The sequence below is a fragment of the Xenopus laevis genome, chromosome 3L, assembly GCF_017654675.1.
Source record: "Xenopus laevis strain J_2021 chromosome 3L, Xenopus_laevis_v10.1, whole genome shotgun sequence".
In the NCBI taxonomy this organism is placed as follows: Eukaryota; Metazoa; Chordata; class Amphibia; order Anura; family Pipidae; genus Xenopus; species Xenopus laevis.
The window spans coordinates 96,871,195-96,883,798 of NC_054375.1; the positions used below are offsets into that span (position 1 = coordinate 96,871,195).

The 12,604-nt window shown below is 38.4% G+C and overlaps 1 protein-coding gene across 1 annotated transcript in view; it reads left to right on the forward strand.

The window, feature by feature from the left end:
• LOC108711286 (death-associated protein kinase 2) overlaps window positions 1-10,711 on the forward strand; it is a 54,506-nt gene extending 43,795 nt beyond the window's left edge. The window contains exons 10-12 of the mRNA XM_018252876.2: window positions 2,711-2,800; window positions 4,305-4,388; window positions 9,882-10,711. Of these exons, the coding sequence (XP_018108365.1) occupies window positions 2,711-2,800; window positions 4,305-4,388; window positions 9,882-9,962 (255 nt within the window). The 3' untranslated portion in view covers window positions 9,963-10,711. The remainder of the gene's footprint in view (window positions 1-2,710; window positions 2,801-4,304; window positions 4,389-9,881) is intronic.
• Window positions 10,712-12,604: the final 1,893 nt, after the last annotated feature.

Genomic DNA, 12,604 nt, shown 5'->3' on the forward strand with positions numbered 1-12,604 from the left:
AACATTGGAATGAAGCATTATTTTTACCAGCCAAATGCAGTTACTCAGTTTGAGTATTTTCTTAAATAAGAATAAACAAGAAACAAAAATAAAAAAAAAACTATTGATGAACAAATGTAAAATTAGTATATGTCCGATAGGGGCACTCCAACAATTCCTAATACCAACAGGTGGGGACCTTATCCATCTCTACCACATTTAAAAGCTAAAAAATGGCAATTAAATTAAATTAAATGAATTAGCAATTCATTTATTTATTTGATGAACAATTATGAATGAAGTTTTGTTGCGATTTTTTTTTTTCACCCTCAAACTTGAAAACGAATAAATCACCCAGCCGTCTACAGGTGACAGGCTACATAATGAAAACATTTACAAAATGTATGGAAAGCATGAGTTGACGCAGTTGCACAATAATATAAATATGGTTACAATAAATGAAAAGGAGTACTGGCTAACAAGATATTGGCATAGATAGCAAACAACCACTTAAGAGAAAATATGAATGGAAGAAATCTTCAAGAACTTCACATATAATATGATTATGGTGTAGTACATTAAATTCTTACTGGACCTAAAATAGGAGTTTCCCTGTACAAAGGCTACGAATGTTCACCATTTAATGAGCATTATACCAATGAAGACTGGAAACTTTTAGATTGTGGAGACAATTTTATGCACAAAATCAACTTGTGTGTTTAATATATGTATTTCCTAGACAGTTGTTCACATGTCACACTGAGATATTCTTATCAAAATAAACCCTTAAAGATATGAGCGCACCCCTATGTTTAAGTCTTCCTCTTAAATGGGGAATGCTGCTAATTAATTATTGTAAAGGTAGTTGAATTTAAAATTAAAAATACTAAAGCACACCTCAAAGTACAGTATTACATGCCTATATATATAGGCATGTAATTCCTCTGCAGATACAGCAGCAATCAAAACACATAATTTTTCGGAACAAATCCAAGTGCTATACTCAAGGCGAGGCCATGAGAACAGGAAGCCAAGAATAGATTGAGAATGTTAGTAGATCCATTACAGGACTGCATTTACCGTAAGCTTTTAAAGCAATAGTGCTTTTATTTATTTAGATACTGATCAGACTAAAAGCCCATACTTTTGTTGTCATATGGAAATAATATTTTCAACACCATATTACCTTTTGCCAAATGCTTTCTAACATTTCAGATGTCAATGCCTAATTAAACCTTCTGTATTTGTTAATAGTCCCCATCCAGCGGTGACCCCCCCCCCACACTAGACACATTTGTGTGTGCACCATACTTGTACTGGCTATAAAACTGAAGACCGGGGTATGTACAGTGGAGCAAGAACATGATCTGTTTCCATTATATATGTTGATGGTTGGCAATCACAGCCAGGGAGCAAACAGTAGGATGTAATGTGGTGCAAGGTGGTGGCAGCCACCCCAGCTACGCTACTTTAAACTTACATAGGCGAAAATGAGGGGACCAAGGCCCTTTTAGGTGCAGGCATGGATGCAGTTGGTCTCTGCAGGGAGCTATTCGTTTAAGATCTACAGAAGGGGGGTGGCTTGCATTTAACTCCTACATTTATGATCCAGAGAAAGGTAAAAATGACAATTTAAAGCTGTGTTCAATTTGGAATATATACACCCCACAAAAGCAAACAGAGCAGTTCCTGGATTGAATTGTACTAAGTGTATTAGTAAGTGCACTTGCTAAAAAGTCTTTCAATTCTTTCATTTAACTATCTAATGTATCTGGTAGCACTAAGGTGTTTAGCAACATACAGCTTTAGGGAGGTAATTGTATCGCTTAAAGGGATTCTGTCATGATTTTTATGATGTAGTTTTTATTTCTAAATTACCCTGTTTACACTAAAAAAAATTCACTCTACCATATAAAATTTCATTCCTGAACCAGCAAATGTTTTTTAGTGGTAATATTAGTGTGTAGGCAGCCATGTCAGGTAATTTTGCCTGGTCATGTGCTGGAACTGCTTTCTGGCAGGCTGTTGTTTCTCCTACTCAATGTAACTGAACGTGTTGCAGTGGGACCAGGATTCTACTATTAAGTGCTGTTCTAAGATCTACCAGGGAGGTGTTATCTTGTGTTAGGGAGCTGCTATCTGGTTACCTTCCCATTGTTCTGTTGTTGGTCTATTGGGGGTTAAAGGGAGACGGATGATATTGCTCCAACTTGCAGTACAGCAGTAAAGAGTGACTGAAGTTTATCAGAGCAGAAGTCACATGACTGGGGTCAGCTGGGAAACTGACAATATGTCTATCCCCATGTCAGATTTCAAAAATTAAATGTAAAAAAATCTGTTTGCTCTGTAGAGAAACGGATTTCAGTGCAGAATGCTGCTGGAGCAGCACTATTAACTGATGCATTTTGAAAAAAACATTTTTTTTTTTCCATGACAGTGTCCCTTTAACAACTATCCAGAGGGAATTTAATTTGCTGTAGTCATTTATAGCAGTACACTCCCTTCCTTCCCCTATTTACGGTGTGCTGACCACCATAAATCAGGGAAATTAAATTTACAATAATTTTAAGGTGTTTAGCTTTATTCTGTAAATGGAAGGCCCCAAACAAGTTCTTTATTCCTATAGGTCCAACCATTATGCATACAGGTAATTTTAGCAGTTATTTCTAATTTCTTTTTCTTGCACTTTCATAACTGATAATATAATAATATGATGCTCTCTTACTTGCAGCCAAGAGATAAGAGTCAGATTATGGTGAGAAAGAAGTCTTTGATAAATTTGGAGAACTTCAGGAAGCAGTACGCCCGGAGGCGATGGAAGGTAATTGCACTTTGGAATTAAGCCCTTTTGATTATAGAAAAATGCGAACTGGGAATCATTTACAGTAGCAAGTATTGTTTGATTAGCAGGGGCCATTCTGTATTATTTGCCTCTTTGAGGCGGCTTTAGCTATGCCGCCCCCTTGTCCACATGCACTTAACTTTACAGGGTCAGAGGAGGTCCAGGGGGCGCATCGCTAGTGCAGAGAGCACAACTGCACTCTCTGCAATACAAAAGCTGAATTTCCAGCTTAAAGGGATTGTTCAACTTTCTCACCTCATAATAACATTGGTAACAGATACCTATTAATGTGGGTATCTACATTATGTAGATCAGTGATCCCCAACCAGTGGCTCTTGAGCAACATGTTGCTCCCCAACCCCTTGGATGTTGCTCCCAGTGGCATCAAAGCAGGAGCTTATTTTGGAATTCCTGACTTGGAGGCAAGTTTTGGTTGTATAAAACCCAGGTGTAATGCTAAACAGATACTCCTGTGGGCTGCTAGTGCACCTATGGGACTATCAAATGGCTAATCACAGCCCTTATTTAGCATCTCCAGGAACTTTTTTTATGCTTGTGTTGCTCCCCAACTCTTTTTACATTTGAATGTGGCTCATGGATAAAAAAAGGTTGGGGATCCCTGATGTAGATACACACCATGTTATGTCTATGGTATAGGATGTTGTTCTGAAGTCACATTTTTATTGCAGAACTGATGTGATTTTCAAGGGTTTCTCTGCCACTAGCACTGAGTGAGCTTTTTATTTTTTACAACATATTTAGTTAGCTGAGGAGATTGTAAGTTCTACTGAGTAGAGACATCCTTCTGGTTTCCCTTTATTTTAGGCCAGTGGCGTTTGACTTGGTGTTTTTTTTAGCATGATTTTTGACTCACCATTATTGTTGTATCCAGCCATATTTAACCTGTACTCGGCCTCTAAGCTCTCCAGCTCTGTTTGAAGACACTCCTGGTCATACATGTGTATGGATGCTTAAAGGGGAACTATCGCAAAAATGAAAATTTAATATAAGCTTCATCATACTGAAATAAGAAATTTTCTAAACACAATCAATTAAAAATTCTGCATTGTTTCTGAAATAATCAAGTTTATCTTCACTATCCCTCTCTCTGCATCTGTTTCTCTTCATTCTATCTTCTTTTAAAATTGGAACCTCATAGTCAATCAGTTTACTTGGAGTTTTTACTTCCCAGGTGCAAATTAGCTAAATGTTAATAAATGGGCCCCAGTGAACTAAACACCAGGCAGCATCTTCAGTTGCAGGCCAAATAGTCCCCTGAATAGGAAGGCAAATCATTTATAGATAAAGTTTATTTGAAGCTGAACTTTAAAACAGCATTGTAATCTGTGGTGAAAGATGGCAGCTGAAATTAGTTTTTCTCATTGAATCAATTTGGTTCCATTATTTATGCATGTAATTTTCTCTGCCTCTGCTGTTACGATGTATTTTCGTGTAAATGCATTTGTCTCACTTTCGTTGACAGCTTTCGTATAGTGTTGTGTCTTTCTGCAATCATCTGAGTCGTTCCCTAAAGAAAAAAATCTACAGTACCCAAGATGATATTACGGTAATGCTTAGTTCTAAACTTGTAGATGATGTTAAGATGGTCAAGGAACATTTGTGTGAATGGACAACTACTAATCCACTGCAACTAAACAGATATTTGTTTTCAAATAGCTGACCAGTAAATGCTAACTGCTGATTGGTTTCTAAGGGGTTACCAGACATGTAGCAAACCATTTACACTATATCATTATAACAGTGGCTAAGGGGTCTATTTATCATGCTGTGTAAAAAGAGGAGTGAACATTACCGGTGATGTGGCTTTATAGCAACTAATAAGATCTTTAACTGTTGAAATCTAATTGCTGATTGGTTGCTCTGGACAACATCACTGGTATTTACACAGCATGATAAATAGGCCCCTTAGGACTAAAAATTAGTTTGAGTCAGTAACATCTATGAGTAATTCCACCCACCCCCCTAAATTGACAGAAACCCCTGTTTCGATCTAGATGTCAACCTGCAGAGTAAAGGAGAGGATCCCAAGGCAAATGACCCATGTGTGACTATACTTAGGACAATCATGAAGGCTGTACTGATTTTTATTTTTAATTTAGACTAGTGGCAATACAATTTAATTCTATAGCAGATCTAGTTCATCCTTTATTCATTTGCTGAATAAAAACAGTGTGCTTGTTATTTTAATAACCTAGTTGAAAGTCTTTGCAGAACAAATAACAAGCACAGATTCTATACTAATTAACTACCATGGAGTTAAAACACCCACAAAGCGTCTGTTCCCTCAATGTTTGGTTTTGCTCAATTAGTCATGAAACTTATTTCTTAATTATTCTGGCACAATATTTTTTGCTGAGAAACCAGAAAAATGTTATGTTAAGAAGCCAAATGATATGAAGATATTCTCACTGTGAAGGGGGTTAGGCATTTTATCCTTACCTTACTGCTGTTTAAAGGAACAGTAACACCAAAAAATGAAAGTGTTTTAAAGGAATAGTTCAGTGTGAAAATAAAAACTGTGTAAATAGATAGGCTGTACAAAATAAAAAATGTTTCTAATATAGTTAGTTAGCCAAAAATGTAATATATAAAGGCTGGAGTGAACAGATGTCTAATAAAACAGCCAGAATCCAACTTCCTGCTTTTCAGCTCTATAACTCTGAGTTAGTCAGCGACTTGAATGGGGGCCACATGGTACATTTCTGTTCAGTGAGTTTGCAATTGACCCTCAGCATTCAGCTCAGATTCAAGAGCAACAGAAATGACCCATGTGGCCCCCCCTCAAGTCTCTGATTGGTTACTGCCTGGTAACCAGGGCAACCAGTCAGTGTAAACCAAGAGAGCTGAAAAGTAGTGCTCTGACTGACTTGTTATACATCAAATCACTCCAGCCTTTATACATTACATTTTTGGCTAACTAACTATATTAGAAACATTTTTTATTTTGCACAGCCTATCTACAGGCCCGGACTGGCAATCTGTGGGTTCTGGCAAATGCCAGAGGGGCTGCTGTATGGTTCCATAGAAAGTTACCATATAGTGGGCTGGTAGGAGGCTGTGTGGGCTGGTAGGGGGCTGTTTGGGCCTCTGTGTACTTGGAATGGCAGGGCCTATTTTGACTCCCAGTCCAGGCCTGCCTATCTATTTACCCAGTTTTTATTTTTACACTGAACAATTCCTTTAAAGTAATGAAAATATCATGTACTGTTGCCCTGCACTAATAAAACTGATGTGTTTGCATCAGAAACACTACTATAGTTCATATAAACAAGCTGCTTTTGTAGCAATGGCGGAAATTGAAAAAAGGCTATATGCACAGGTTAAATAGTGGATAACTGATAACATGATGTTCTACAGAGTTTATCTGCTGTGTAACTTAAGCCTTTTTTCTTTTGAATGGCTGCCCCCATTGCTACACAGCAGCTCATTTATATAAACAATAGTAGTGTTTCTAAAGCAAACACACCAGTTTTCCTGTGCAGGGCAACAGTGCATTATATTTTTATTACTTTAAAACGCTTTGGTATTTTGATGTTACTGTTCCTTTAAGGGCTGTGAACCCTCATGTTTAACATGACTTCAGTGAATAGGTATTGTGTTTTAATCACAATAATCTTCTTTTTTTTTGTTATTCTTGAGCTAAACATGGCAAACATGTAAACTGATGTTACCCCGTGTTTGGTCCTTGTGAGGTTGGTAATTAAATTACAAGTGCAAAGATAAACAGAAGTTTATTATGCTGAAGGATAATCAATGTACTTGTAATCTAATTATGTGTCTACCTCACAACATGGAGCAACTTTAATTTCCCTGTTTGCCTTATTTAGACAACAGACTTGACTTATTAAGACAACATACAAAAAATATGTTCAGCACAAGCCTTAGGGTAAGGGCACACTAGCACATGAAATGCTTCTCTCCAACTAATGAATATTAATGAGACGGAGAGAAGGGAATGTGATGACCTCAGACCTTCCTGTTTCTGCATTTAAAAGAACAGTTCTTGCATTAGGCATAGCGAATTGTTCCATAAACTAGTTGCCCTTGTATATTAAATTCATGTTAAAAGATATAATGCCCTTTAAAAGGGTTGTTCACCGTCAAACACTTCTTTTCAATTCATTTGATTTCAGATTGTTCACCAGAAATAAAGTCCTCAATTGCTTTCCATTTTTTTATTTTCTGCTATTTTCCCAAAATTGGGAGTCTAATGTCCCTGTCTCTGGTGTTTGAGCTCAGTAATTCAGGTGCAGATTCTAAACTGTTACAATTTGCTGCATTAGTTGATACATTTCTCAGCAGCATCTGTGGAATATTAGCAACTATTATATAAATTCTAACAGCCGCCTTTTTATAGGGCAGAGACACACGCCACTATTGGAGAGATTAGTCGCCCAGCGACAAATCGATTCTTCTTCGGGAAACTAATCTCCCCGAACTGCCTTTTCGCCAGCGATTTACATGAGGAAACTTCGGGTGACTTTGGAAAACCAAAGCGATCCGAGTGCCATTCCACTGGCCAGTGGCGTAACTACCGGGGGAGCAGGGGGTGCGATTGGGCCTTAAAGGGGTTGTGCACCTTCCATACACTTTTTTCGGTTCAGTTGTTTTCAGATTGTTCTCCAGAAATAAAGACTTTTTTCAATTAAAGGAGAAGGAAAGTCTCTAAACAACATTCCCTAAAAATCTCAGCCTTAATATAGTCTCTAACATATTCCCCCAGCTCAATGTAATGTTGCTTAGTTTGACTTTGTAATGGCAAAGTCAGGTCCTGCTATTAGGTACCTGTTTCAATCCAGAGCTGCTTCCTTTCTCCTCCAACAGAGATTTCCCCGGGCAAACACATGCGCACCTCACTGCTGAGCTGCTGCTGCCGTTTTTTTTTTTTCTTCATTAGCATATTCAGCCTGTACGTGCTGAAAGTCTTGCCCTCGTTAGCCCCGCCCACTTAATCCCATTGTCCAATCGGAACTCTCCTCTGTTTTTTCAAGACAGTCCTGCACAGCCCCTCTCCCTAAAGCTGCAGTTTACAGTGTAGGAGACACGGGCGGAAGTGATGTCAGCAGCTTGAAAATGGCAACTGCAATCTATTTAAGAGAGGGCTTACTTTCAAGACAGCAAGCTGGATAAATAATGCTCATCCAGAAGAACTGCTATAGCTGTTTGGGAGGCAGAAGTATGGTAATTATATTAAAGGGATTTTCATGTAAATCCTTTCCTTCTCCTTTAAGCCCCCCATCCCAGAGCTGCTTTAGAAGGCAGTAGCGATCCTAGAGGGGGGCGGGCCCAGGTGCGTGACGCGCAGCTGGGCCCCGCCCCCCTCCGTATGGCCGCATTTGGCCGCATTTGTTAGTGGTGCACGGACTGCCGGGTGGTCCTGAGGGAGTGCTGGCCCTGGCCCGCTCGCACCCCCGGCTGCCCCGGTAGTTCTGCCACTGTTAGAAGGTGAAAAACTGACACGTTACACTTCAATATTAGAAAAATGGTCACACATACAAAATAGATAGTAATTGGAAAAAGTCTTTATTTCTGGTGATCTATCTGAATACAACTAGTTGTTTGATGGTGAACAACTCCTTTAATGAAACTCAGGGACTCGTGACGCTTCGTTTTCCAAAGCCGCCCGAAGTTTCCTCAACTTCAGCCAACTTCGGAAAAAGAAGCGTCGCGAGTGCCATCCCGCTGGCGACTTTTCATTATAGACGGCGGGAAGGAAGGATAAGGCAGTTTGGGGAGATTGTCGCCCTGAATAAGAGGCGATTTGTTGCCGGGGCAACTAATCTCTCCGAATCTGCACGTGTGTCCTTACCCGGGGTAGGGACAAAGATAAGAAATGTATCAATTTAGAACAGTTTACAGAGTCAGTGACCCCTCAGAGCTGCTTTGCTACATTAGTTGATACATTTCTCAGCAGTATCTGTGGAATATTAGCAACTATAATATAAATTCTAACATCCACCTTAAATGAAACTCAGGGATTCTGCTCAGCAGGGCCAAATAGAAGAAATATATCAACTAATGTATCAATTTAGATCAGTTTACAGAGTAAGTGAGCTGTCCCAAACAGAGCTGCTTTAGAAAGACATAAAGAAACTTTAAATGGTAACTATCATGAAAATGAAAATGTTATAAACACTTCATCATACTGAATATAATCAGTTAAAAATCATGTCCCAACAATTTGGATAATGTGTTTACAATGACACCATCCAACCCCTTAGTGTGAAGATTCAAAATAGTTTGAACTTGGTAAAACATCCAAAAAATCCAAATGCATTCACTTTTAACATTTTATTTTTCTGCGTTTCGGAACTATTTGATCAGGAACTAAAAAGAATTGCCCAAAACATTAAATACTGCTAGCAATTTGCATTGGGGAATAACAAATTGAAGGGGCAGTTCTAACTTCCCAAACCAGCTGAAAATGCTTTCTTCTGCATATTCTCAGCAGTATGTGATGAACTGCTTAGAATTCCCCTTTTGTAATTTTAGTCTACACACAGAATGTATTTTAAGGCATTTTGTCATTTATAGGGAGTCCAATTTTCTGAGGGCAGCTACTTTTTCATTACTCATCTTTCTTTTCAGTCCCTCTCCTATTCATATTCCAGTCTTTTATTCAGATAAATGCATGGTTGCTAGGGTAATTTGGACCATTGCAACCAGATTGTGGAAACTGGAGATCTGCTGAATAAACAGCAAAATAACGCAAACACCACAAATAATGAAAAACAATTGCAAATTGTCTCGGATTATCACTGTCTATATGATATTAAAAGTTAAAGGTGAACAACCCTTTCAACTTAAGCAAAGCTTTTCCCTATAGGTGGATAAAATGCTAAATATATAGGTATTTTTCTTTGTTTGAATTTCTTATTGATTTGTTAGTATAGCAATATTTATATACTATTAAAATTGTTGTTGTTTTTTTTAATCTGATCTGGGATTATTCCTAGTTAGTTTGACCATTTTAGGGAAGCGATAAAGAGGACAGTATTTGCTATGAGCCTGTGATTTTTTTTTCTTTGTTGTGTTTTAGAGAAATTGTGAAAGTGATGCAGAAGAGGATCTAATAAAAAGAAAAGTGATCCATCCCAGGAAAAGGAGCAGCACCTCCTGAGTAATTAGGAGGAACATCCTAGCTCAAGGTCATGGCATCTTTATGAAGGTCACAAAAAGACTGAGGATTCTAATATGCTCTGGAGCATATATTTCAGACAACATATACTTATATACTCTAGATCAGGGGTCCTTTTTTACCCATGAGCCACGTTCAATTGTAAAAAGAGTTGGAGAGCAACCCAAGCATGAGGGTGCAAAATAAATCCTGGGATTGGCTATTTTCGCTCTTTCATAGCTCCTGCTTGTACTGACAATCTAAGGAAGCTCTGTTTGGCAGTACATCTGATTTCTATGCAGTCAAAACTTGCCCACAAACCTGGAATTCAAAAATAAGCACCTGCTTTGAGGTCCCTAGGAGCAATAGCCAAGGGGTTGGTGAGCAACATGTTACTCATAAGCCATTAGTAGGGAATAACTGTTCTAGATGTTGCTGTCCCCCCACATCTGTCATCAGTTGAGCTCGTTGAGAAATTATGGCAGTTTTAATTTTTGCAAGATGTGTTTTCCAAATTGGAAAACTGAATTATTTTCATTGTTCAATGGCATTTTTTGATGGGAGCTTCTGCATTTTTAGTACTGGGTTGTCTTTTGTAAAATCCACATATCTTGTTATATTTTTTGTTTAATTGTGCCCATAAACAGACACATATTTGTATCCTTTGTAATTTATGTTATATGATGTTGCCCAGTAATGATTTTTATGTTGCTATTTTATACTGTCTCATATTAAATAAAGATTGTAACAAAGAGTTGTTGTCCTTGCTTTTATTTTAGTATTTCAAGAGCGGTATATTTACTGAAACCTCTCAAATAATCTCTGAAATCTTACAGGCACAAAAATCTGTGAAACATCCATGCTTTTGTGCCATCTTGTGCTTAGCATTCTGGTGTGTATGACGGGACATTGTTGCTGGTGTGGCTAATTAAATAGAAAAGTAAATGATATCTTTACTGTAACAGCTTACCAAGTTTTTCATCAATACGTGAGCCAAAAATCTATGCAAGCACCTGTACCTGTACTACTGACAATTCTGCTGAAATTTAGAGGGTAAAGTGGCTCATTAATATATGTATGTTATTTTTTGCACTGTTGTTTCTATTTTCTGTACTATTGTTAAATATTTACAGCTCAGCATACAAAAGTAGTGCTTTATAAATATTCTTCATTGGTGTAATGCTTGGGGACAACCCCACAAAGGCCCCCCCAAATATTGTTGCTGGTCATATTTTTCCTCAACACATTACAGGTGACCTGCTATTTCACATGCATGGTGGGTCAGCTGCATTCCTGTCCTGATTGCCCGCTATAAAGAGGCAGCAATCTGTAAACCAGTGTGCAGGCAATTGTCTGTCACTGCACACACCAATGTTGACCTGAATATAGAGACTTAAACATTTTCTAGCAAAAGTTCACCCTCAGTGTAAACACGGCCATCACCATTAAAGTAATCTGAATACTTGAATACGGCACAACACACAACAAAACACCAGCCTGTACATGCTCTTATGAGAAATCAGTAGGCAAAATAAACAGAGTTGTAGATTGTCTCAGAAGCTGAGCATTGGCCCGGAGAGAGTTTCTAGATAAAATTACCACTTCAGCACGTTTCAACAAAGATATCATGCCTATCACATATTAAAATGCTTTATCATTAACGTCCATGCCATGCTTGTTAACTGAAACTATAACTTTTACTTACCGGTAATTATACTGTTCCAGTAAGGATTAAGTAGACAAACAAATTGCATAGTTAGGACTTCATGGGTATGTTGGTCAGAGAGAAACGGGCAGCAACCAATGGTGGAACTACCGGGGGTGCAGGGGGTGCGACCATCGGTGTCCACAGATAGGGGCAAGAGGGGGCACTGGACTTGTACTTTATAATAAAGGATATTTTCTTGCCATATGTATATATATATTATTTTGTTCTTTTTAATATGAGCACATTTTTTCAAAATACCATTAAAAACCGTCAATAAGCTAATAAAAGGCTTACATCGTATGGTCAGCACCCCTTCGAATAATGGATCATCCCAATGCCTATTCTACTGCTCAGAGCAGCAGTCCGGATTTAGCTCTGCCCCTTCCCTCTGTGAGACACTTCCTGCTCCTCAACTGTGTGTAGAATGAGAGTAGAGAATCTTCTGATGAAGCAGCTTCTTTCCCAGGGCAGATGAGTGGGAATCTGTTGTATTAAAGGAGAAGGAAAGTCGTTTAGCACTTGGCCGTGCCAAATGTTAAGCACCCCCAAGTGAATGTATATACTTACCTGAAAGCCCGGGGCTGATGCTCCTATCAGCAGAAAACTTCACCGGCCCGGGGTTATTCCAGCGAGCACCACAGAGTATTTCTCTTCTGACTTCTTTCTTCTCGCAGCTACGCATGTGCATTCGAGTGAAAAGCCGAACTTTAACTAAAAAGTCTGCTTTTTCATTCTACTGCGCAATTTGAAGAAAGATGAAGCCGGAAGAGGAGTGCAGACTAAACCCTAAAAATTAATATGACTAGACTAGAATATGACATACTTTATATACTGAACATATCGAACCAGCCTAAAGGTTTAACATCTCTATATCAGTAATAATTCAGGCCTTCAAAGATGTGACAGGAGTTTCCTATCTTGGATTTTGTTAGGAGTG